At 43.8% G+C, this 26,162-nt stretch overlaps 2 protein-coding genes across 3 annotated transcripts in view; both read right to left on the bottom strand.

Annotated features, from left to right (window-relative positions):
- Window positions 1-1,464: 1,464 nt before the first annotated feature.
- Window positions 1,465-2,553, bottom strand: MRPL17 (mitochondrial ribosomal protein L17). The gene is made up of 3 exons (XM_049795136.1): window positions 2,337-2,553; window positions 2,167-2,235; window positions 1,465-2,032 (listed from the first exon to the last, which is right to left on the bottom strand). Exons 1-3 carry the CDS (start codon window positions 2,508-2,510, stop codon window positions 1,760-1,762), a joined length of 516 nt encoding a protein of 171 aa, XP_049651093.1. The 5' UTR covers window positions 2,511-2,553; the 3' UTR covers window positions 1,465-1,759.
- Window positions 2,554-3,611: 1,058 nt separating this feature from the next.
- The window catches only part of CCBE1 (collagen and calcium binding EGF domains 1), a 100,311-nt gene continuing 77,760 nt past the window's right edge, over window positions 3,612-26,162 (bottom strand). The window contains exons 4-11 of one of the 2 annotated variants that reach the window (XM_049795851.1): window positions 23,004-23,138; window positions 22,120-22,257; window positions 16,781-16,887; window positions 11,486-11,606; window positions 9,412-9,551; window positions 9,284-9,319; window positions 8,686-8,721; window positions 3,612-7,583 (exon numbers count right to left, since the gene is read on the bottom strand). In XM_049795851.1, the coding sequence (XP_049651808.1) occupies window positions 7,350-7,583; window positions 8,686-8,721; window positions 9,284-9,319; window positions 9,412-9,551; window positions 11,486-11,606; window positions 16,781-16,887; window positions 22,120-22,257; window positions 23,004-23,138 (947 nt within the window). In that variant the 3' untranslated portion in view covers window positions 3,612-7,349. Of the gene's footprint in view, window positions 7,584-7,789; window positions 8,722-9,283; window positions 9,320-9,411; window positions 9,552-11,485; window positions 11,607-16,780; window positions 16,888-22,119; window positions 22,258-23,003; window positions 23,139-26,162 lie in introns of those variants that run through there. The other variant, XM_049795850.1, reaches the window with a different exon arrangement.

Genomic DNA, 26,162 nt, shown 5'->3' with positions numbered 1-26,162 from the left:
CATTCATATCCTTGAGTTTTCTACAAAAATAGTTTGACAGTCCTCCAAGAAAGTGGGTGGGCAGATCAAGGGAAAATGATTCAGTGGTTAAAGACCTACATCTCAGTTTCTCATCAATCCCACTGAAATGTTAATCTGCTGAACTATCTGAAACAAACTGGTAGTTAACATAGATTTATGCTTATCAAACAGCATTCACATTACCAATCTGAATCCTGAGATTATGCATATGAAACAACACTCACCTTTGCCTTCAACGTATGCTTTGAAATGCTATAGTGAAAAGCCTGGACAGCACTTCTGCTGCTGAAGCACAGGGAAGATCTCCAGAGGGCTGCTGCAGTCAGCATTCTGGGTCATTAATTACTGGTAATGTGCTAGGGTTCAGTTTACTAGGATGAAAGACCAATTTAAGCAAAAAATATCTTAGATAAGAATAATACCTTGAGTTTTCATTAAAGCCTCAACATGGACTTTTAATAATGTGGAAGCTCTGCAGCAATGGCAGTTTGGTTCTTTTCTTCTATTGAGGGGGAAAATATCTGTTTGAACAAGATGCTAGGTCAACTGCAACGAGGCCAGTTTCAAGGTTATTAGAAACATAAAAGTTAAGGGCTGTCTGAACACTGACTTCTTGGTAGTTTGACTGTTTCTTCTTCCTTAAACAGTACCATACATCTTTAATTTTGCACTGGAATTCATTAAAACAGAAGTGGTAGTGTGTGAGGTACACGTCCTGAAAAGAGAATTACCACATTTTAAGTTCTTTAACATCACTTGGTGGGTTTGGGGATTTTTTTTATTTTTTTTTTTGTCTTTCCATACAGCTAACTTGTTATGTAAGACCATTCATTTGTCTTAAGTTTGTGAAACTTAGGAGGGAGGAAGGACTCCAACATGTCTGGTGGTTTGGTTGTTTCCTGCTCCCCCCCCCCCCCCCCCCGCCCCCAGCTACAGTTAGGACTTCCAAGTACTAGCGGTACTTGAAATAAAAGACAAAGCTAGCAACTTAAGTTTCTCATCTCGCAGTAGTTGTATCACTCTGAAAAAGTTCTGCTACTACCCCTTTTTGTTCTAATAGGATAATACATCTATTTCTTGCAACCTTACGCCTGAGATGTCTACCAAGCTCTCAGTAGAGATGACTATTATTCCTGCCCCCACTGCCTCCTTATTGTAACACAAGTCCCTTTGGTACTGCCTCTTTTAAGACTTATCTCTGTGCTACCATCCCATTTGCATTCAGTGCTTTTTAAACAGCAAAACCAGCTTGATTTTTCACTGAATTTCCTACTGTGAAAGGCTGCACACTGGCTTCTAGAAACACTGTAGCTCTGTCACAGTGAAGTGGAGATGCTGCCCCAGAGAGTAAGGCTGTTGGACCAGAAGCTATAACAAAGCCAGCCTTTGCTGCAATAAGCTACTAACTCATGTGCACAGGAATATAATCCAAATAGAATCAAATTCACTTTCTGAACAGAGTTTATTTACACAGAGAGTATCAACCATTAGGGTTCCCAGCTTGATTTCCTTCTCTTGCCGAGTCTTTATTCAAACTACAGGATGAAACAAGTAAACCTTGAGCTTGCGCCCCTGTCATGGCAACTCATGGTTACTAATCAACCTTCAGACCTCCCAGGACATCTTCCGCTCCTGTGCTCCGGGATGGCGACAAGCTGGCTGGTGCGTGGGCAGCTCAGGCCAAGCCCCGTCCCTGCGCAGGCACGGGCCCCCCCTCAGGGCAGAGGGGGGGGTATGCCTAGACAGGGGTGCCCTCAGGGGTCTGGGGGGCTGCCGACTGCTGCATGTCCTGCCGGTAGCCCTTCAGAAGCTGGTTGATCAGTGTCTTCTCAGTGTCGCGGCGCGGGCGGATGAGCGGTGGGAAAGGGTTGCCCTTGAGCTCGATGACCGCCATCTTTGCGCGATCAAGGCCATCCCGGTTGGGGATCTGCAGCAGGCGGGTGTAGCTGCCGGGGTGGGGCTGGAACCGGGGTGCCAGCACCTTGAACAGCTTGTGGATGAGGTCCTTCTCCTGCGGGGCGGCACGCTCAGCAACAGCACCACGGGTGGGGGAGGGGAGTGGGGGACGACGACGACGGGGGGACACTCAAGGTGGGATTTGGGGCGGGGGGGTGGTGGTGGTGGTGGTGGTGGTGGTGTACTTACCGTCAGCCAGAAATTCGCCATGCGCATGGCGCGCTCGTTGGTGTCCCCCAGCTTGGCGTACTCGATGAGCTGCGGGGAGGAAGGAGGCAGAGCCGTTAGGGTCCCTCGGCCGCCCGCCGCTTCCCCCGTCCCCGTCCCCGTCCAGGTGCCGGTGAGGCCCGGCCGCTCACCCGTTCGGCGTAGCCCCTCATCTCATCGGCCCGCGCCCAGGGCGCCTCGATGCGCTCATGCCGCACCAGCGCCGTCACGAGGTTGCGCAGCAGGTCGAGGCGCGAGCGCGGGCCCAGCCCAAACCGCCGGTGCACTCGCCCGTGCGAGATAGCGGCCGCCACCGACAGCCGCATCCCGCCGCCTCAGCCGCCGCCGCCCGGGCACGACGGGAGGCGCGTCCCGGCAGCCCCCGCGCCCCGCGCCGCCCCGAGCCGCGCAGCACGCCGGGAGTTGTAGTTCGCCCCCTACCCGCCGGCACGACCGGCTGCTGCTGCATAGAGCGGCAGGGTCAGAGGGCCGCCGGCGGGCTCGGCGGGAAGCGGAGCCCGGAGACGCGTACCGAGAGGTCTGAACGGGGCAGGGAAGCCGGGGCCGGCCCGGGAGCGGGGCCCCGGCCTCCCGGGTTGGGGGTGTTCGACGCACCTCGGTGGCGTCACAGCGCGCAGGCGCAAGGGAGCGGGGGTCGCCTCGAGGGGCATCCTGGGCGAGGGCGAGCCGCGGGGCATGCCGGGAGTTGTAGTTCCTTGTCCCGTCTGGGCCGGCCGCCATCTGGCGCGGCTGTGCGGCCCCGTCCCGCCGCGGCCAGCCCGGCGGTGTAATAGCCCCGCTGCTGCCTCCGCGGCATCGGGGCGTCCCCGGGGCGAGGCTCTGGCGGCGGGCGGGCAGGCAGGGCGGGCTCTGAGGTGAGGGAGGAGAGCAGCCGGCCTCCCTGCTGCTGCCCGTCACGGCGGCTGTGGCGGGGTGGGGGACACCGCCGGGACGGGATGCCCCTGGGGGCTGCGCGGAGGGGCTCCGCCAGGCGCGAAGGGCCAGAGCCTTTGTCTTATCCCCCCCCCCCCCCCCCCACACACACACACACTTTTCCCTCTGTACCGGTAGCGGGATGCCAGAGGAGTCTTGGACCCCCAGTATCGCATCCCCAGGCTGTGCAGAAGCTGCGTACGCCGGCACCATGGGGTAAGGCTGCTGGATCCAGCCTCATGTAGCCCTCACGGGGCGCAGGAGCCGCCATCCTAAAAGAGGAGGTGGGTGCGGGCCTTACTTCCACACGAACAGAAACCCGCCGTATTCTGCAAGAGCTTGTGCCCCCGTGGTGGTCCGGGCAGCGCGTATAGTGCAGCTCCAACAAAAATGCTACAAGGCAGGGTAAGGAGGTTTCCTGCTACTTGTTTCTTCCAGCCAACGTTTCTGTATTTCAGAGAAGGAATGTGTAACAAAAGCAGCTACCAACAGTGTAAGAAAAAATATCTTTGTTATTATGAATACATCATAAAATCCCCATCATTTTACACAGTTTTTAGGATTTCATATATAAATAAAGTGAACAGTATAGTTATTGGAATGTGTAATAGGAACAAACATACAGATTTTAATGTGAAATTAACATATTCTGGGAGACCCCCACACCCCCCACGCCCCATCTTTTGTTGCTTCTCTGGGGCTTAGCGTATTCACTCTGAAATACTTCCAGGAAAAAGGTTACTCAAGCTGTGACGCCAACAATAATTCCAGGCATTATCTTAAATTCCATTTACGATCAATTTCCCTCTCCTTTTTTTAGCGTGACTATATAAGAATTCTTCTGTGTCAGTGTTCCAGCTTTGCAAGAAAGACTAATCCTGTATGTACTTGGCACAGTGTTGAAAGAAAACATTTTCCAATTACCAATTTCCATTAACAATCAGCATTTTCCCATCACTACACACTCTTGCAAATGCTTCCATTAAATATATTTCTAATATTAATAAAATAACAAATTTATTATCCTTCTGCTTATAACTTGATGTCTTAACATCAAAATTATATTTCTTTCTAATAAAATTATACATAGTATTTATATGAAACAAAGTTGTCATGTGCATGAGCCTAGTAATGAAACTAAGCATAAGTGTAGATGTTTCTACATTATTATTTTTTATTCTTGGGGGAGTTTGTTATTTTTGGAGCCACAGAGAAATAATTTACAAGGTAATGACTTCCCTGGCTACTTGGTAATGAAGCTTAAGATTGGAAATGATTCCTCTGCTCTAGCTTTATAAAATTTTGGGTATACTGGAAAAAAAGTTCACTTTTCTATCTGAATGTCTTTATGTGTTTATCCAGAAATCTTAATTCAATGTTTCTGATACAATGTGTTATGAAAGCTATCATACAAATAATCAGAAATAAAATGAGAAAGGTCTATGCAAAGATCTTAGCCAGGTGCAGACAGAAGGCTGTGCTCAGAGGGGCTCTCCCTGGTGGAGGATTCCTGTGTCATGTCGGGTGGACTTATCTTTACCATACTGTCCCCTCCTTGCTGCTGGGACTTGGCCAACAGCTTTAGGGCAGGGAGCCTGGAAAAAGAAGGGTGAAGCACAAGGACAAACCCACTTTCCTTTGCTTTTTTTTTTATGGAGTAAGCACGTCTGTTGGAAACCCAGCTCTAGGCTGTGAAAACCAGTGATGCAGACTCCAGAAAGGGAAGTTACTGAAGTTTCCATTCAGAAGGGCATTTAAACATATGCCATATTTTATGTTTATGGGTCTGTAGGACAGCTTTCTATACTTACACTGAACCATGTATTTTACCTACTTTTCAGGTCCAGTCTCAGAATTTCCCTTCCCTGGATACTTATGCACAGCAGGGTGATTGTCACCTACCCCTGAATTTGACAGTCAAACTGTAGGAACTTCTTATTTGGTTTTTGTCTGTATTTGGAAAAGCAGAGCTTAGAACTAAAGTAAGTGCCTTTTTTAGAAGACATCTTCTTGTGGGTAGGGGACAACAGAATTTAGCTGGTATGTAGGGAGTAACTCATCTAACTCATTATTCAGTATCCGATGGTCAAAAAACCTGCAGCTATTAATTCTATTGCGGGAATCAACCTGATCCAGCAGGTGATGGGGTGTGGTGGTAAATATATGCAAGAGTTATATAATTTGCAAGAGTTACAAATATAACATTTGACACTTAACAAATTGCATATTTATGAACAATGTTATACCTAGTTGCCTGCTTGAAATTAAGAAAATCAGACATAAGTGCCTCAGTTTGTGCTGTCTTAGAGGTTTCTTTCAGTCTGCTGCGTATAAGACCATACCTCCTTTGGCCACAAATTCCTTCCCCAAGTCTCACTCATTTCCTTATTACCTGGTTCACAAGACTACTTGGATCTGCAGCTGCTGCCAGAGCTCCTCTCCGAGGAGAAGCCCAAAGACCACATGGTGAGAGCGCTATCATTTTTTCTGAGCTACCCCAGTGACTTAGTCATTGCTTTGTAAATATTGATGCACATATAACATGAAGAGGAGTACAGAACCTTAATGTTCTTAAAGCTAATGCCCTTGCTTGTGGCATAGTGATAGCGAGGAGTTGGGAAACAATCACAGGAATTAATGCATCCTCTTAAGATAATATACAAATTATATGAAAGGTCTAGACAACCAGCTGTTTATGCAATGTGACCTGTACTGGTGGTGTACGGATTACACCAACTATCTTTTGGCCCAGAGAATATGGAAGGGAATCCAAACCTTTATGGGTTATCTGAAAAGGGCCTGCTTATATTTTTTACCTGTATTTATTCTATTGGAATATGCAAACCCTGAAAGACGTGGCAAAATAAGAAGTTTTTCTCTGCACTAAACATACTGTAGAAGTAGCAGCTACACAGATACAAAATTAAAGTTTTGTGCTTAATATAGTCCTTTATCTTCTAAGCATGGCAAAGTCCTCAGCAGCTGTGGTAATCCAAAAGAAATGGTAACATACATCATCCATGAGGTATGGTCTAACTTGTGCATCCAATTTTCCAGTGTAAAAAAAGGGCACTCCCTTTCATCATATAGATCCCATGTGCAGTACCTCACCTTAAGCCATCCTCATACCAGCTGAAATGTTTTGTCATGTGCACTTTTGCACCTACTCGTACTCCTCATATACCCAGCCAAATACACTGCAACTCTGTGTTCCAGTTCTGTGACTGCCATGTAGGTCGCCCTCATGCAGCAGAGGAGCAAACCAGATGGAAGCTCTTTGCAAACATGTGGCCTCTCTCTGGTCTTGATTTCACTTGGACTTCAGCATTTCACCAAGGAAGACATGCACCTACAAGAGATCAGAATCCGACTCTTTCTGCAAGGCTGGGATTGATTTTGTGCTTGCCAATAAGCCTACTTGATTAATTTTTTGCTTGGTTTTGCTGCTTTATATATTCCCTGTTGTCTTGCTCAACTTTGTGTAATGTGTCCAGCGTGAATCTGTTGAGGAAGGGAACTGGCCTTCACACTGGGCAGTGTGAGAATGGTAAGGGAAAAGTAGTGTTAGTTTAGGACAAACATCTTTTCGAACTCTCTTTGAATGAGACTGTAGCAACACAAAGCCAAATAATTTCCAGATCGAGAAGCAGCACCCTTGTATCACAGCTTCACTGTATTTTTTTGCCTTTTCCTGCCATGATGTGGCATAATAGAAGAAGACATTTCACTTACAGCTGGCCTCTGCTGTGAAACAGGGATCCCCTTTTCACTCTCTCCTAAGCCTGGGGACAGTACCCGGAGACTTGAGTTCAGTGGTATAATATATTTACATGTCTAAAGTAACTGTGGATCAAGGTTTTCATTAATGACATCATTCAGGGATGATGTTCAGCTACCCCTCTACCCCTGGCAAAATTTGGGTACTGGGTCATTTGGACATAGAAGGCAAGGTAGGCAGATGAAACACTGTGGTCTGTGCCATTAGCTAGAGCATGCCTTAACCATATTATATACTAAGAAGGTTTTTCTTGATAGTCTAGGTACAACACACAGTGCAGGCTTGACAGTACACAGTTACTGCAAGGAGGCTACCATGAACCAGGAAAGCTACAGTACAGGCAGCATGGTTGGGGAAAAGCGGAGAGAAAACTGGGAAATATATATATATTTTACATTGTCAGTGCATTTTTATATTGAAGAACTAAAGGGGCTCTATTTTTCAGTAGGCATAGCTAAGGACGGGCTGCCTTCTGTATCCTGGAGTCTCTGGGTGCTGCCCGTGGTTTGTAGTCTTCTCCAGATCCAAAATCTACTGTGTCATGATAGTTTGTAAATTCCTGAGGTAATGGAAACTCCTCTGTTGATGAATGAGTCCTGTGTCCAAACACTCTCTCTTGCAGCTCAGCGATGTCATTTCTGATGTCTGCCATCATCAGCAACAGGAAATCAAATGAACCTGGTGGGCCCTGCAGTCACAAGGCATGGTCATTAATAATAATCCACTTCGCTCTTACAGTTTTCAAACAGGTTGATATAATTACTCTTGCAGGGGTAACTCGGTAAAGTACTGCTTCATATCAATTGCCGAAAGTTTAACGGTCTGTTTTTGAATCAACTTGCTCAGGAAACAATTTTCAAAAGAAGCCAAATGCTTTTGCAGATAGAGCTTACATTTACAAGATGCTCAGCCCTTTTGTTACTTAACAATTCCTTTGCTGTATCTGCCTCCTAAGAATATCTTGACATCTGATAGGAATAGAGGAGATAAAGCTTGGTTCCCTGTGTTCCTTCTTATTAAACTGATAGAAATTAGATTCTTAGAATGACTAATCAATCAATAATTATTATTTATTTAAGAAATTTTCTCAAGAATGCTGGTATTTGGAAGGTATCTTTTCAAGATAGTAACCTCGCTGCTGTCCATCACTTACTAAATATATTGGTAATTACAAGGCAGAGAGTATCCATCTGGTTTTATCTGATTTTAGAAAATTATAATTTCTTTTTAGCTGACTTCACACAGTGAAGTACACTGTTTAATACTGAGGACACTCCGCTGGACACACTCTTAAAAATCCATTTCACCAATGAGAAAACACCATAAGAAGTAAATTCTTAAACAATTTCACCCGAAAACAGATTGTAATTACTAATCCTTCTGCTGATGACTTGCTCAAAGCCTATAGCTTTCCAAATCCCAGAGACAAGGGGCAGGATTTTAAAAGGTTCCAGGGATCAAACTCCCATTAGTAGCAGCAGCTGAACTGTACTAACTAGCATACTGCATGGGATCTCATGCTGCTGCTTTCTGAGGATGTCCCACTGCTTTTGTAGGGCGGAGGTGCACTTAACTGCCTTCAGTGTCACACCCAGCAAGGGAAGAGGTGTGTAGGCAAAAACACTTGGACAAAACCAGGTAATTACTTTCCTTCCAATAACATTTTCTGTGCACGTAAAGTATCTTTGACTGTGCTGTTGACAGAGGAGAGGGTTTTTTTTTTTCCTTTTGGTTGACCTGTTAGTCAACATCACTCTGTTGAGGAAATTCCTCCTGTGAGCAATACTTACAGGTATCCCCTTTGGTCCTGGTGCTCCTCGCTCCCCCTGTAATCAATACCACCTCAGTTAGTTTGCTGTGACTAAAGGAAATGAAAAAAAAATAGAGTTTGCCTCTGCAGACTCCCTTACTTATTGTCCCCAGATCAAGAATAATCAGCTTATGCTTGCTCGGAAAAGAAAAGAAAGTGAAGGAGGAACACAAACCAACTGCCACTGATTCTAGCGGGAGCAGAGTTGGGCATTTCTGATATTTCTCCTAGACAGTAACAAGCAAACCAGTTAACAGGAGAAATTCACAGAAGAGCAGTCTAATGAAATGGTCTAAAGCAACAATGTTTCATCATGGAAAAGCCAAAGAGCTGCAGAGAAAGGAAAGAAGGCTGCTTGACAGATAGCCTGGCAGGGCTATTTGCAAGACTTAAGGAATGGCAAGTACGAAATAACAGAAGGAAGTCATGAAGGGATGGGACAACACGACATTCTCAGCTTAGAAAAGGAAATGAGATGGTAAAAGAGTATGACTATAAGTGTGTAGAGGGTCTCTCTAGCAAGCCTGCACTTCACATGTGCATGTGCCTATGTTATGGAAAACACTACCTCTCCTCACCTTGCTACCATCTCTCCCTGGGGCTCCTGGTGGGCCCTGCAAGAGAAAAGAAAGTGTTCACAAGGATTTGAGAAGTTGTGGAGCTAAGGCTAATTGTGCAACGTGTGATGGGAGTTGAGAATACTGACCACGGGGCCCCGTCTGCCCTGCTTAATATGTGATATGTCTGGAGATGGGCCCATCGGCCCCATTGATCCACGAGGGCCTGGCTGTCCAGGAGGTCCAGGTGACCCAGGAACTCCTTGACTCCCTTTTGGTCCTGGAGCCCCTGCAATTGACAGCAAAGGTTACCTGCCAGGGAAGGCCTTCAGGACACTTAATCAGTGCAAGCAGTGGGGACTGACCATTTTTTCAATCACCCAATAGACTGGTTGCCTTAACACATCCAAATCCACAACAACACAACCAACACAGCAGTCATCTGAGACAACATTACTTCTTGTCACGTAGCTACAAGAGATGTTCACAAAACAATTAAACCTTGTGTATACAAAGAAGCCAAGACTGCTGCTGCCAGGTGGTTAGGGACACAGACTGGGAATGATAAGAAAAGCAGAAATGCCTCATTTTCACACAAAGAAGAAAAGAACAGGTCACATTTGAGGAACATCTCATAAAAAGAAAGCCTCAGAAAACCATGGGAATGTTGGGTCAAAGGCATCTACATGACTGGCACAGAAGCAAGCCCTTTTCAGTGGTGGGTTGCACCTCTCTTTTGCCCAGTACAGTAGCCAACGTGTTAGGGGCAAAAAAGGCTCTGTTCTTCCATTTTGCTTGATATCCTTTTCAGCTTCTGCTGGTTAAGCAGAGAATGTTAGTTTTTAAGAAGCACACAGGCAACAAAGCATATGTTTAGCTCAAGAGAAACACTATGAAAAGCAAAACAGAAAATCAGGCACCTGAAACAAAATTTGCATAAAATAAAGACTGTTAAAGTGTCACTAGCTGAATTGCTTTATAATTAGAGGGGAAAGCACTTGTCTTCACACCAAGGGCGTGTGAAAGACATAGAAAATTTTCGAAAGGCAGAGAGTAAAAAAGTTCAGCAGGACAGAATATGTACAGTTAGGGTTTTCAAAAGAAGTGAAATCAAGTTCAGTGACAAACCTCTCGGACTCCTCCTGAAGACCCAGCCGCACAGGGCAGAGGAGGAGGCGAGCAGGGATGGTTTTCAAGCAGAACAGATAACTCTACAGTACCTTGGACAGCTCAGTGATGGGGAAACCAGATGGAAGACCTTCAGAGTCTGGCCTACGTTAGAGAGAGTGCAAGGCGACACACAGTACAGTTCAGAGTTTGACACAGAGTCTCTAACCATATTGTCCTTGCACTTATGATATACTGAAGATTGAAGATACTCATCCTCCAAGAAAATGAGATAAAAACTCAAAAATCAAAGCAAGACTGCAAAAGTGAGGATAAATGGGGGGGCAGTTCAGTGGGGAGTAAATCAAACCTCCTAAGGAATATCTGCCAGTCCTCTGTAAGAATATTCCTGAAACCCAGCACAATGCTAAATCTCCTTGGATCTATCACTAACCCAAAATTAGATATGCATTCAAGAGTTTGCAAAATTTTTAGCATCACTGGCTACTGGTTGCAAGGTGTTTGGCTCAAGTTAGAGCTTTAGGAACTCTGTTTTTCTCATTATTTCAAGCTATACCTTAGCAAAGAAGGTGTGAGTGGAGTTTTACTGTTCAGATTCCTTTGAATCTGGAACACAACATAAAGCGAACAAATGAATTCTTGCAAAACCAGACGAGGAAAAATAAAACAATTGGCACAAACCCTCGCAAACTAAAAGCACGTTTTCTGCTCTACTAATGACAGTGAGCTAAAGCAATAGGTATTCCTGAAATTAAATGGAGAGTGTTTTAAGACAGAGTTAAAATACAGGAAATGACAACTGAAGCAGGTGAGATATCCCACGGAGGGGGAGAAAATCAACACATACAGGACAAACACACCTTGCACACCAAGAAACACACGGAGACTAAGACACAATGGATGATGTTAGACAGTTGGCAGAGGCTGACCATAATAACCAGAAAGTTTTTCTTTTTAAATTTAGCACAAATGCAAATATAATAATAACAATCAAAATATGAAACACATGAAATCCTATCACACTGAAAGATTGAAGCTTATTATTTTTATTCATAGCACTATTGCACTTTCACATCCCTCTGGTCTGTATCTTACCTGGAGGGCCTTGTTGGCCAGGCTGGCCTGGGGGGCCAGGGATATATGCATTAGATGCAAGCACTTTTTCACCAGTGATTTGCTTGCTAAGATCAGCAGCATTATTTGGTAGCAAAGCAACCTGCCAAAACCAAAAATCACTGTAAGCCCTTCATCTTTCAGCTGGGTAAATGACATTCTTGTTTAAGCTTTCATGTGGACAAACAGTATATTTGATTACTTCAGGAAAATATAAAAAGTTTAATTATATCCTTCGCTGAAATCATCAGAAGAAAATGTTACTGTGTGAGGCTGTTCACTTTTCAAGTCACTGTGGAAATACTGCAAGTCAATCCAAATTGAAAGTGGGAGAAATTCAGGAGAGATACAGCAACAAGTTGTCAAAAATGTAAGTCTCATAACTGCTTGGATCTTCTCAGGAAAGCTCTTTTTCCTTACTTGAAGTTTTCGCTATTCATTTACTGCCCTTTCTCAGGGCAACATTTGCTTAGATATTTAAGTTCTCAATTGCTGCACAAGCCACTAACTTTTCATGGGTCCCAATGACAGCCCCAAATCCTTTGTGGATCTGTCCCTGTAACCATACTATTTAGCTCGACAGATGTCTGGATCTGCTCTGCATAGAGACACAAAGGTAAAGGAAGGGAGAATGTAAGGAGAATTGCACACTATAGTTTAAAATGTCATTATCCATTACATCGGATGTTTAATTATCCATGAAACATTAATCTGCCCAGATTGAATATATTTAATAATTAAACATATTTAGAAATATTCTGCAAATTTTTAGTCTCTCCAGAGGCAGCTGAAGGGAGATGGCAAGCCAGGAGGCTGGTCTGAAGTGAGGAAAGAATTTTATTAGTGGTGAGTGTCTGCATGTAGTGTTCGGAATTTTGCTCTGCCAAACGGAACTGAAGAGCTATTTCAGCAATACCAGGGAAGATCTATCCCCGGGTCAGCTTTGTTGCTCCCTGAATGAATTTGGCTCACTGTATAATTTGATGCTTGATTCTGCAACATTTGCATGGGAGAGCTGTGTTAAATAAATGATGTTTAATAAATGAGTAATAATTAATAATTTACTAAGTGATTAAATTATTAAATAAATAAATAAATACATAATGACTCCGGCTATCTGGCAATGCTTTTAATCAGCTATTTGGAATTCCCTGCACCGGACTGTTCTCAACACTCCTACTTGTTTCAGTAATTATTTGACATACACCCTCCTGCCATTAGTGCAAACCTAATGTTTGTAACACACAGGAAAAAAATAATGCTATGCACTTGCAGTACATACTATAACTGGGCAAATTTCTTTTGGCAAACAAGTTATTACATAAGGAATGCAATTTAAGGGTGGCCAGCAGTGCTTGCAGTTTGGGGCTGGATGCACAGAAGAGTTCTGAAGGAAGCAAAAGGGAGAAAGAAAAGTCAGAAATGCTGAGACAGTTCCTGGTGGCATTTCTGAAACATCCGTTTGATTTTTCAGACTGGAATTCAAAATGCGATGACAGGAATACAAGGATTTATCAGCCATTTGTGACTCAGGTTTTGGAAAGCATTGCTGTTCCAAAGACAAGATGACTGCACTAAGGCAAATTAAGTGACTTGATGTAAGTCTTACAAGAATTTGGTAGATTTACTCCACCCCCACAGAAATCAGTGACTGAATGAGGTCAGCACTTCACAGAAACCACAGAGGGTGTTTCTTCTGAGGTCACATAGAAAATGAGGCTCCAGCACACCTACTGCTGTGGGGTGGGCTGTCATCTTTGGTTTTCTGAAGAAAAACATCTGCTTTGTTTACCAATGACACTGCAGCTTTCTCAGCCAACATCCCAGCCATAGCAGCACAGACCAAAGCGTGGGACTGCTGAAGATAAAGGGCTACTCCATGGGCCACAGCAACTTACACCTAGGCCTGAAGAGGAAAATTCAGTAGGTGAGGGCTCTCACAGCCACATTGGCCAGGGTCGAGCACGGGGAGGTCCACTGGCCAGCTCCGGTCAGCACACTAAAAAATTTTGTTTCCTGGAGGTACGTCCACCCTGTCTAGAGCAGGGTCCTGGCTGGGTACGAATGGTAGGTTGCAAGGAGCACCATGCTGCAAAACTTCCACTACATGACACAAATCAAGCAAGGGCTCTGCAGTGCCAACGCTGCCATGCTAAAACCGAGACACGGAGTTAAATCCTGTGACTACCTGAGAGCATTATATTTTTCGGGCAGTTTTTGTGAGAATATTTTCAGTGTCATCAGTGAGTGTTTCTCCTTAGGGGTGGTGACAGTTGAGTGACAGATTAATTGATGTCCTCTTTAGAGCTTACACTTAAATTTCTGACCAGATCCTATTTTGGGGCTCTATTGCTATCCCAGCTGATAAATAGAGGTCACTTAGTCTGTAGTCCCTGCCATGAATACTCTTCAGGTTATATTGCAAATGGCCAGGCTGGAGTTAAAAGGTGCATTTAGTGGTGAAGACTCATCATGAAGAGGATTTGGAAGTGTATTCTTTTCTGTTGCTTAAATATTGACTTGTTCCTGCCATCAAGGCTGTTGTAACAACTTAGTAAGTTAAAAAAGAAATTACATAGCTGCTGTGAAAGCATCTTCACATGCTTCCCCACTGAGTCAGCGGGGCTTGAGGCAGACATTAGGAGTGCCAAATACCCGGGCTCTGGTCTAGCTCACTGCTCTTTGATATATTCTGGCAAGAAAATGGTTGTTACATACACTGGGGCCAAACCATGTGTTTTTGATGTTGAGTCACATCCTCTTAGGGACTGGCTATACTTGCTGGCCCAATTTCTGTTTCACCTTTTAAATGAACCAGGATCCTGGTCCAGGGTGACCTTGGCTTTCTCCATCCACAGCTCCAAATCTTAATGGCCCTTGCAAAATAATTTTTTTTCCATGTGTGTGCAAATACTAGCGAGGGTAAATTTTAAAGAAAGGCAGTACTAGAAACAAGACTCCCATATGCTGTGTTGCATGCTGTATCTGGAGTTTTGGGTAGTTTCTAAGAGATCTGTGTTTTAGATGACTTTGACAGTGCTTGACAGGAGTGATGTGGAACATGGCTTTCTAATTAAGATGTTTAAACACATCTGTGCAATAGGATCCAGCTTACTTGTTTTTTTTAAATTGTTGGCTGTGTGTCAGCATGTCAGATATCTTTCCCCCAGTTTTTCAGCTTTCCACTCTTCTTCCTTCCAGCAAAGTCTGAGATCAACCTAGGACTGCCCACAGGCCCCTAGTATATTGGGACAGTGCATCCCACTGGACGACCGTGCAAGTTGACTTTCTGTTCCTGATACTGGAACTACTCTGTCCTGGATCTGGAATGGATGTTGCAAACCTCCAAAAAGGTACCAGAGGTAGCAGGACTTGAGTTCACCCCCGTTCTTTCCTAAGGAGACACAAACCCACAGCTCCCACTTTCAGAAGCATACCCCAGTTCCCAGTTGTAGCATTTGCTGGATTGGATCCTTCACAGGCTCTTCTGCTAAACATAATTTTGCATGGAGTTCATAAAATCTGAAAGCCTTAACCACAAGACTGAAGACTCATTCCCATAAACTGTCTCTCTGGCAGACAGAAATGAATTTTTCTGTGCAAAACAGAACAGCTTCAACCACAGATATTGAGTGATGTCCTCCCTAGAAGAACTTGGCCATGGGGAGTGGCTGGTGAAACATGGGGGTTCATGTCTCCCTGGGCAGAGAAGCAACACGAGGCCAGATCTTCTCTTAGCATGGGCAAAAGCTCTCCTGTCTGTGGGGTCAAAAATGCTGAGGGTATCAGGGCGCATCTCTTCCAGTTCTGTCTGTGTGATGCACAACCCAGTGGGCTCCGCCTGAGGATGCCAAATAGATCAAGTCCCACTAGGAAGATACTTGGGGAAAATTTAGGCTATGGACCATGACAGGACTTAGCTATGAGGCAAGACTGAGCTGCCTAGTTTGGCCACAGCTACTGTACAACTGCCCACAGTGACAGTTATCAATTGGTCTTATTTTTCCAGGAGTGAGTTTTGAACACAGGCACCTAACAGTGGAAGTTAGACATAGATAACTTCCTGTTAATTCAGACCATTGATTTCCATCATTTCTTGCAGCAAACCACTTGGCCAACTATGTGACTCCAGATCCCTCCCTGGAGGTCAGTGTGAGCCTGCTCAGCATGATGGAGCGTGGCTGGACAATCAGCCACCCAAAAGCACAGATCCTTTTTTAGCCTGCCTACTACCATTTGTTTGAAAAACAGAATTTCCATCACACATTAAATTCTGTTACTTTCACATTTGTCTTCATGCTGATTCAGAAGGAAAACATGACATTTGAGATTTTTGAGATAAAGACTATCTAACCTCAGTGTTTTTCATTTTAGTGAAACAGATTTCTTTCTTCCTAATATAAATTACATTAAATGTATAATATTAAATGCAACAAGTGAATACACCAAATTGTGTTTTGCCACAATGAAATTAAATGAGCACCCTGGGTGAAATAATTACAGCCTGTCAACATGAATTGCTAAGAATATTCCTGCAGAACATTTCAGTTTGAAAGAACCTGAATGTTCGAAGGAGATGTCACCAGAAAGAGCGTTACACCTGCAGCTCTGCACTTGCCTCTCCAAATTCTAGGCTGGGCCTCTGGGTTATTTCAATGCTACTCAAGTGCAAAAGGAGGCCACATATAGGAGCAGTTAAAGTTAAAGGCCAGGGGAAGTTTTTAAGTGCATTATTCTCTAATTGTAAGGACACAGGTGAAAACAAAAAAGGTTTTGCTGAGGGTTTTTCCTTTTTAAAAGAATCAAAGCTAGTGATGTTTTTGTTTAGCCACACACCTCCTGTTTGGCAAGAATCTGTATCAGCACCCTATTAATGCAAAATCATGTTCTCCCATGTTCCCACATCTGCAGAATGTCTTGCACTTGCTTATACTAAAGGTGGATCAAGTCCAAAATCCTGTGCATTCAGAATGAATGAAAAGCTGAGGCCAGCGCAGATTGCCAAGAAACCTGTGCTGAGACTGAGATGGGTGTTTGCCAGACTCTGTTACCATGAGCTTGGTAACGCAGCTCCACGAGCTTGGTTAGCAGTCTCCTTACAAGCAATACAGAAGCATAAGGAAGAGATGCCATTCCTACATGATTTAAAAATATATTGCCATCATCTTTATGGCCACAAGAGCCACATGGCAGCAACAGCTCCAAACACTTAAATTTAACCTCAGTTGTCATAAAACATGCAGGTCTGGTAAAGACATGGCTGATCAGCGTTCATACCTTTTGCTTCAGTTGTAAAACTGTCTGCTTTATTTGATGAAATTCCTTGCAAGAGGCACAGCATGTCCCCGGTTTTGCCACATTTTCAGACTTCTCAGGAAGCCCCGCTGAAAGAAAGCAGTTTCCAACACAAATATAAAGATCCAAAGGAAAGAAATTAATACAGTGATTGCAAAAACAACTTGAAAGTTGTTACATTTCTCCAGACGGTGAAAAGAGGAGAGAATCTTGCCATTATTAATGCTTTGACTGCGAATTGCTATGTAAGGCTAAGAAACGTCGCAGGGACAGCTCAGAGCTCGTTTTTAAAGCAGCTGTTTCCAGTTAAGAGGCTCCAAAGAATTTCTTTTTTTAATACCTGGAAAAGTTTACACCCCTTCTTTTATCTTTGTGTTTAGGGTAGACTAAGCCTATAGATCTGAACTGATTTACAGTCCCCCAAAAGGCAAATTTTCATATGCTATAAATTACAGTAAAATCCCTCACAATATGGTCATTTCATTCACTTTGTGCAAATTGCTTTTTGTCATCGCTGGTTATTCCTCCATGTGATGGAATCAGCCTGAGCAGAGATGGGGATTGAGATCAATGACAAGGATTTAAATCTACACAAGAGAAAGGGTCACACCTGTTGATACTATGCATGAATGGGATCTTTTCAAGATTTCATTAAATGATTCAAACTGTAAGAGATATTGCAAATGTTATTTTTGTCCTTTTCCCAGTCCCAAACACAGTGAAGCGCTTCTGCATTGCAGTCAAACAAGCATTGTTTTAACAGATGTCCGCTTAAAGAGAAATGTGGTTTCCAAAACACAGGGTGACACATACTGGCAAACTCTAGATGAGCTTTTTTCCTTCCATGTATAGTTGTTGAGAAGCATCACGTGTATTGAGGCTCTGCATATGATGTGTGGCCTTGTACTGTTACCTGGCAGGGTTACTTGACACATTTGAACACAGACCTTTCAAAGCACATCCTGCTATGGAAAAACTCTGCAGGTGTTCTTGGTTAAAGCCAGCAAATCTTCAAAATCTTCAAAAAAGGATCAATTACAATGTGTTTAGCTATTGTGTTATACTTCTCACTTGGACACACACTTTAACGTCCTTCATCTTTTCAGAAATGTGTATTGATTTTGAAAACATCTGGATCATTTTAAATAAAAACAGAAGTTTCTAATACTAAAGATATTATGTGGTACTTAACTTTAAATGTTTGCAGGGTCCAATAAAGCATATTGCATCCATCAGATCGTCATCTATGGAACACTGATGCACAAATTTAGGAAAAACTGATTTTTGGTACGTTAGTCCATTGGACATAATGCCATGTCAGGTATGCTTGCTTTTAGAAGACAAAGATTAATTTCTCTTATCTCCTAGTCAGGTAGGAGAGGGCTGTAAGGGCAAGATGCTGGAATGACCAGCAGCATTACGACTGGTATTAGCACTGAACTGATCAGAAGATTAGGAGGCAAAGGCTTGGGGGTTTTCCCCACTCATCAACTGCCTGCTCCCACAGCTGCAGTCCAATGCCATTACAATAAGACACAATTTATTTAACATTTTTATGGCAGTAAGCACACTGCTGTTTGAGCTTTCCAGCCCTTCCTGATAGCACATGGCTTGGTAATACCTGAACAGCTTTCTGTATTCAGATGGCCCAAAGATTTAAGGCCAAAAGGTACTACTTGGGGTTTTCTGATGAACTCTATATAACATATAATAGAATTTCACGAAATCGCAGCTATGCTAGCTCCAAGATTATTTGGCCACAACACCTCCTAGAGGGACTCTGGCCTTTGTGTGAAGATACCTGAATACACAGCATCCGCTGGTTTCCTTCCTCACTGCTGTATTTCTAATGTTAATCATTTTGCCTTTGACTCTTTCCAAAGCCTCTTTGCCCATAAACCTTTCTCTGACAGATTAAAGACTGCACCATGCAGGTTTTTTTCCCCTTAACAAGGAACTGCTGTGCTGTAATCAAGATACCTCTTGATATTTCTAAAAGGTAAGTTTTCTCTTGACCACAAGACACTATTGTGTCTCCCTCATGGGAGTTCTTCCTCCCTCTCCAATTTTTCAACTTCCTTTAAAAAAATCAGTGTTTTGACATGTCCAGTTTTGCACCTGTGTAGGATTTACAGATGCACACATATAGAGCCATTAGAAAAAATGCCTTTCTTTTTCAAACTCCAATAAAGTTTGGGTTTGGTACTAGTCTTAACCAAAATTTCTTTTAAAAGCTATCTTACCAAATGAGTTCCCTCATAACATGCACACATTGTGTTAAGAAATGTTGCTGAAAGCAACATACAGTCATAGGGAGAAACTGCCAGACCCTCTGCTATTTGAAACCTAATGCAATCCCACTAGAATCAGTGGAATTATGTGCAGATTAAGAAGCGGTGAATTTGGCCTCGTGTTTCATTATAAAATCCAGTTTATCTTCCAGAAGGATGTGGCACACGGGGCTGACAAGTATAGATAAAACAGAGCTGTAACAATCCATGGAGATGAGTGCGGGGAGGGGTTGTCAGCTAATATTTGGGAAATATCATACCAGTGGGATTTCTGCAAATCCAGTTGGATTGACTTGTCAGAGGAAGAAGTCCAACAGCGTCATATAAGCAAGCATGAGCTATGTCCCAGGAGAGAGGTGGAATCCCCCTAACTCATAGCAGACAGAGGTGATGATTTGCCCAGGGAGGGAGTCATCCATCAAACATTTGCTCTGCCCCCATCCATCCGATCCTGTATTAGGACCAAACTACAAATAAAGCCAGAATAAAACATGGATAAAGCCAGAAGCCACCTAGGACAGGCAGAGGGGGCAGGAAGCAATTAGATGGAGCCACCCACGCACGGTGAAGAAACAGAGGTCACCTACCAGGGTCAGTTTGGCTAGCACTGAGCAAGGCACTTACATAGCCTCTTTCCACTGCACAGACCTACACCAGGAAACTAAAATTATTTTGGAGAAGGCTTAAACCAGCCCCATTTTATGAAGGCTTTCCAAAGCACGAAGTCTAGCTCACATGTGATGTTGCTGTCCTGACGGGGGTCCTTTCATCTCGTTGAGACACCGGTGAGCCCCATGGTGCCTATCGATAAGAGATCTGCACAAGGGAGCAACGTGTTTTCTTTGCATGTGCTCGAAGACTCTATCTTGCTGATGCTGGAAGAGAAGGAGATGCTGGCGGGGGAGAGCTCTGCAGGGAGCTGTGCCGCAGGCGGTCTTTGCATGGAGACTGTTGAGTTGATCATCTGTGTTGTATTATCTGGGCTCAGCCTGCTGAGATGGTTTCATTCGCCTCCTTCTGCGCATGTAGTGGTATTGTCTCTGTCAAATGCAACACGACTGCAGATGCAGGAGAAATGCTCCCTCTTCTTGTGCCCACTAACAAACAAAGCTCTTGGTCAAGCCCACTTACAGAGCTAAAAAAAGTGCCTGGATTGCAGCCTTCAGGCATGGCATGATGAAAATGTGAATAGTAACTCTTGGGAAACATGCAACATGGTTAGATCTGGGGAGGGATACGTGTGTTTGCATGCCTCTCACACTAAATTTTAGAATAAAATTTAAGAGTTCCAGCTACCGTGAAAAGCAAATCATCCGTGTATTAGAAAGTCACTCCAGCGTGGATGCGGTGCTCTCCGGGGCGGTGCAGGGCTGGGGCTGACCACGGGGTGGTGCGTTGCTACAGCCTGTTCCTCACGGCTGCCGAAAACCTTGGTTTTCTTTGGCATGAGTTACGGACACAAGCCCCGCGAAATAGCGATGGCCAACTCCTCTTTCATTTGCACCAGAGGTCTGGCGATTAGTAACATTAACTTGGAGTTCAGCGGGGTAACTGAGCAGAAAGTGTCCTTCTCTGCTTCGCACAGCTGATTTGGGAAATGTGTGGAGAGATGGTGAGTATTTCATTCCAGATTAACTACTGGAACTGACATTTTTATGTGCCATGAACGCTCAGAGTAAAATTGGTGTTTTTCAAATATTAGAATTATTTCCACAGCCTTGAATATTTTGAATGGTCCGTTATTCTGAAAGCTTTGGACATCACTCTGTCAGGAAATTTGAACGAACCACTGGAAAAGTTAACTAAAAAAAACTATTTGCAGGGGGGTTATATAGGTTATATCTCTTTCCTTTATGACCCTCCCCACACTTATAAGGAAAAAAAGCATGTGAAAACTACAAGGAACAATTACAGTTAATGGAGTGGCTCCAGTTACATATTTTCAGAGGAAAATCAAAATTATAAATTGCTCTGGCCATCCAGTGGGATTTGGAGCACCCACTGATACATGTGTTCAGGCATTAACTGATGAACTTATGCTAAGTCACCATTCATCAAAAGAGGTTTGTTTTTTTTCCATAGTACAGGTTGTTCTCTTCCCTCTTATCTTTTTTAAATTGTCATATGAGTATTTAATCTGCAGTACTCTAAATGCTGTAATTTAATAACTCAGATGAGGTAAAAAACATTAAAATCACTTATACGCAGCACACATATATACTTAGAAACCAAGAGTGAAAAGCAAGAACAAGCCCTCACTTTTACCCCTTTCCCATCATATATAATTTTCATTTAAAAAAAGAAAAAAATCTGACCACAGTCAGGAGACATACAAACTAATTGCAGGTCAGCAGAATTCAGTGTTACTCAACATAATTCAGCAATTGATTTAAGCAATGCTTGAAAAGCGCATGGAATTCCCAGGCACACCTTTTCTGAGCCTCTGAGTGCCCAGAGGCACTACCCATCTACCCCAGGGCCATTTGCTAATCTCAGATGTAGGCATGTAAATACCAATTAAAGTTACTGAAAATAATTTAATTAACAGATGAAATTAATGATGGCTTATAAGGGTCAGCATTTGGCAAATGTTTTTTCCTATGTCTCCTGAGCTCTGGACTGCAAACTAGGTATAATCCAGGTTGGTATGGGAGCAAAATATGGCTTTTAGCAGATGGATCCAGCAGAAGTGGTCTAACCGAAGCTGTAATGGCAGGTTTCACTGTTCAGCCACTCTACCTCTCCAGGGAAAGATGCTTTCCATATCCTTCAATGTGCTTCTGCTCTTTCTTTATAGATGTGACTGCTGATTTACTGCTGTGTGTGTGCAGCTCATGAACTGGGGAGGAGGAGTGTGTGCAACAGGACTTCTCCACAGTGAACAACCCAAGCTCTCCAAGGAGCATCAGCTACATCCCAGCTTTGGATTCCCCCGCTCCAAGTAGCTTAGGGAGCAGTTCCTCTTTATGACAGATCAGCCTTTTAGACGGCCCTTTGGCCCAGGACCTTTAACCCCCCACTAGCATATACCTTTATCTCCTTTGGTGCATGTCTTGCCATCCTCCTCCCGGGTATAGCCTTCGTGACACTCACACCTATAGCTGCCCATGGTGTTGACACAGATCTGAGAGCACAGCGTCCCATTGCTTGTGGCACACTCGTCGATATCTGGAGAGGAGCAAAACTTCAAAATGTCTTAAACCCAGAAGCTGCAGACCTCAAATACAGCAAAAGGCTTCCTTTAAAGGTATCAGGAGATTTTGTGGTTAAATAAATCAGCAATTGCAGCACTGCTGGTGCTTTGGGATGGAGCTCTGTGCAAGCTGCACTATTATTATTATTAACACACCTGGCATCTTATCGGTGAACATCGCTTCACCATTTTTTTTTGCATTGAAAAGCTCACAAAGCTCATTCCTGCAAACCCTGGCTCCCTGGCACAGCAAACCACCCAGGGCCGGGCAGGACTAGTCACACAAGGACCACATGTAAATGATCAGTCCTGAATTAGACACTGGCCGTCTGAATCAAAGCCCAAGGATTTATTTTCATAATTAAGCCCGGCTACAGTGCTTTGAGGGTTACTGTTAGAATGATGTCCCTCGTCTCAGGCCAAAACCCCAAATATGGCTCAAAACCTGCAGGAGGAATTAATAAAGGGAAAATTACATCAGCCCAACACTTCAAAGTGTTTGGGTGCATATGTCTCTTTTAGGTACTACCTCCTAATAATTTCAAGGGGATTTAGATCTCCTAGTTCTGGTAAGCAATCCTTAGCACAGCTAAACCCCACATTTCTTCTGTAATAGTAACGAGAATAAGAAAGGTTTCAGATCTAAATGGACTCCTAAAAGACCTGCGGGAGGAGGATACATCATTAACCAGACATGAGCTCAACACACACTTCCACCCACCTAGGCAGTACGGCTTCTGTCTGTTCCTGTGCCTCTCCCGATCATAGCGGTACCCAGGATAGCAAGTGCATAAGACTCGCCCAAAGTTATCTGTGCACTGCTGTTCGCAGGGAGCTTCAGCACAAACATCATAGTCTAGAGAGAGAAAAACATAGGAAAAATACCAATGGCAGTAGCTGGATGATACTTTGACCGCAAATATTTCACCTCTCTGCTAATTTATGAAGTCAAGTTACATTGTTCTTAAAGACTGAAGGAACCTAGAAATAAAACATTCATAAGACATAAGCAAAGAATTATAGTAAAATTGTAATTGCTAATCACAGCCTTACAAACAGTTAGACTATTTCTTAAAGTTGGATTTTAAACAAGGGTCACTTTCCCAGTTTGCAGAATTTAAGAATTCTTCTTACAGAAATATTAAGTTACCTAAAAGTTTTTTTCTGTTTCCTTCCACAAATTTTTAAATGCTGATAGCAACATTTCCTATGCAGAATACTGTGAAACACTGTGAGGCTAACTGCCAAATCCAGGCGGAAAGTATATCATGAGGAAAAGTTAATTAAAATCACACAGTAATTGTTCAAAGCCAGATATAACCCTTCTAGCAAAGAACACATTGTTACAAAGCCATCATCACTCTTAATAACAGCAATGTGCAGATTAGGGTATGGTAAGTTGCTGGCTGGGCTTGTCAGTGAAATCCCAAAAGACTGAAGTCCCAGTCTTTTGAAACCCAAAGGACAGTGAATCTGTTTCTGATTTCACTGCCATATAGCAGCAGAGCTGAAGTCCAGGGAGGGGATACCAGAGCAAAACAGGGTCTGATTTGCATCCCTGCCCCTGGCATCAGGCTGGTGGCAGGGCTGGGGGTAGATGGGCATACCCTGGCAATGGGTGCAAGGGCTTTTCAGTGCCATGGGGAACATTTGTCAGGAGAAGACAGGACCTGAAACAGCATCTAGTCTCAAAACCAGCTCAGGCAAACGCTGCTGAAGGTTGGGTTTTATGCCAAAGCAAGTGGCAGTTTCTGTGATCATTTCAGAGGAACATCGTCCTGCACACAGCATCCACATGGTTGTCACTATGACCCTTCAGTCACTGGGTACTGGGGGTCTACAGCTGTCCCTGCTCCAGACCAAATATATCTAAACCAAACCTAAGTTTTTCGATCGAGTTCCCAGCAACGCACTGTGTTTCCATATATACAGTATAAAATAATTAAACCCCAAACTCATTATTGACTCACACTAATGACTAGCAGACATTTCTGGGTACAATGATTTTTCCAAACAATTAAAATGAACTAATAGATGGTAAAGCAAATGAAAACACATTTGCTGTACAAAGTATACAGAGCACATGTGTAGCACCGGGGTAAAAGTGACAGCGTGCCAAGCTACAGAAAAGCAGCAAATGAAACTTACAAGCTGCTGTATGTCACACCAGAGCCCCTTAGACCCAAAAATACTATTGTAATGGTGCCAAGCATTTCCTCCCTTCTGCCTGTCACCTTTTGAATAGCAGGCATCCTTTCCTTCTTACTTCGCAACTGTGTTGATTTTAACTCTTGAAGTCAGTGCTGTGGCGGTGAATGGCAGTGCCAGGATCCCTTCCAATACCCCCAGGAAAGCCTTGCACAAGCACGGAGGAAAAACATGCCCCTTTCCTTCAAACATAGTCAGACTGGGGGCTAGTTTGGGCTTTTTACATGGTGCCGGGGCTGTAAACTCACTTTACATTTGGCACTACTAAATACTCCCAAATACAAAGCATTAGTGGTGTTTTTCCTGGGCATGGTTGCAATTTTCATTTTCCACTGAAATAAGATCAGATGGAGAACAGGCTAGTATGCCCAGCACTGAGGTGAATATGCCTGCTTCTTAGCCAGCATGGCCACGCAGATGCTGCATTTGGCCTGTGCCATGTTCAGCCTATTTAGAGTGGAGGCAAAATGAGCTCTGTCGTCCCTGCACTTCCATGAATAAATGTGCCCTAATAAAATCATAAAAACCAGCACTGGCAGGGACCATCTCCCACCACAAGGAGGATTAGCTATGTGTAAACCTTTCCTAATAGACGTTCATCTAAGCTGCACCTGGAAATCCCTGAGGGATGGAGATGCCTCACCATGCAGTCTATTCCCAAGATTAAATATCCTTGCCTATAGAAAGCTTTTTACTCATATCTAATCCAAACTCGTCTTAAAGCCATTTAAGCCCATTATTTTTGTCTTCTTCTTCTTGGCCATAAAGAATAGTTTACTTTCCCCCTTGCAGCAAGTTTTCACTTGTTAACTGTTCACTCGTTCACTGTTATCATATCTCCCCTCAGCCTCCTTTTCCCTAGAATAAACAACGCCAGTTCTTTTTAATCTTTTGATCATCTCTCTTTTGCCATATTTCATGTAACTAGTCTTTAAATACAGTTTTCACATCCACCTTAACAGAGCTCTATCAAGACCATTGTTCCATTTACTTTCATACAAAGCTAGGTAAGGGTCCAGAAGGTGGATATCTCCCCGCTGGTGTTTCCCACACAGTCAACACAAATCACACAATGGCTGTAGGCGGGTCCCACATCACAGAGCTGTGCGTCCCCCAGGGCTTTGGTCCCAGGTAGCATGAGTCCCTCAGGAACAGTCCCCACAGCTGGGATGAAACTGGGGAAAAGCTGCTGCACCACCTCCGTGTGCTCTGCAGAACCAAGGATGCACGTGCCCTCCCACATTCAAGCCCCTTGTCTGCCAGGCCAGCCTAGGAAATGTGCTTTGAGGGTGAATCAAAGCCACATGGTGAGGATCAGACTGTTCCAGACTTTAGGAAAATACAAAAAACCTAAGCAGAATAACAAATATCTCTACATATATTTCAATGAACTCACAAATGACAATGTAGCATGGAAAGTTGTACCAAGGAAATTTCCGAAATAGCATTAGTCAGGGAAGAGCAGATCTGACTAGTGTTTGCCTGTCATATTTTGCTCTGAATTAATTCACAGCCAAGAAACTCAAGGAACAAAGCAGTGGTAGGGAGGGTACACTCCAAAAGAAGCTGTTCCAGACTACATCTGTCCCTGCTTTACTCTTGGCGATGCCATAAGACAGGACATGGTTGGAGCTGTGAGTCTCCAAAGCAAAGAAGAAGGAGATCATTCAGG

The sequence above is a fragment of the Accipiter gentilis genome, chromosome Z (genome assembly GCF_929443795.1).
Source record: "Accipiter gentilis chromosome Z, bAccGen1.1, whole genome shotgun sequence".
Lineage (NCBI taxonomy): Eukaryota > Metazoa > Chordata > Aves > Accipitriformes > Accipitridae > Astur > Astur gentilis.
The sequence above is the reverse complement of the archived record's forward strand: the minus strand, read 5'-3'. Positions and strand labels throughout refer to the sequence as shown.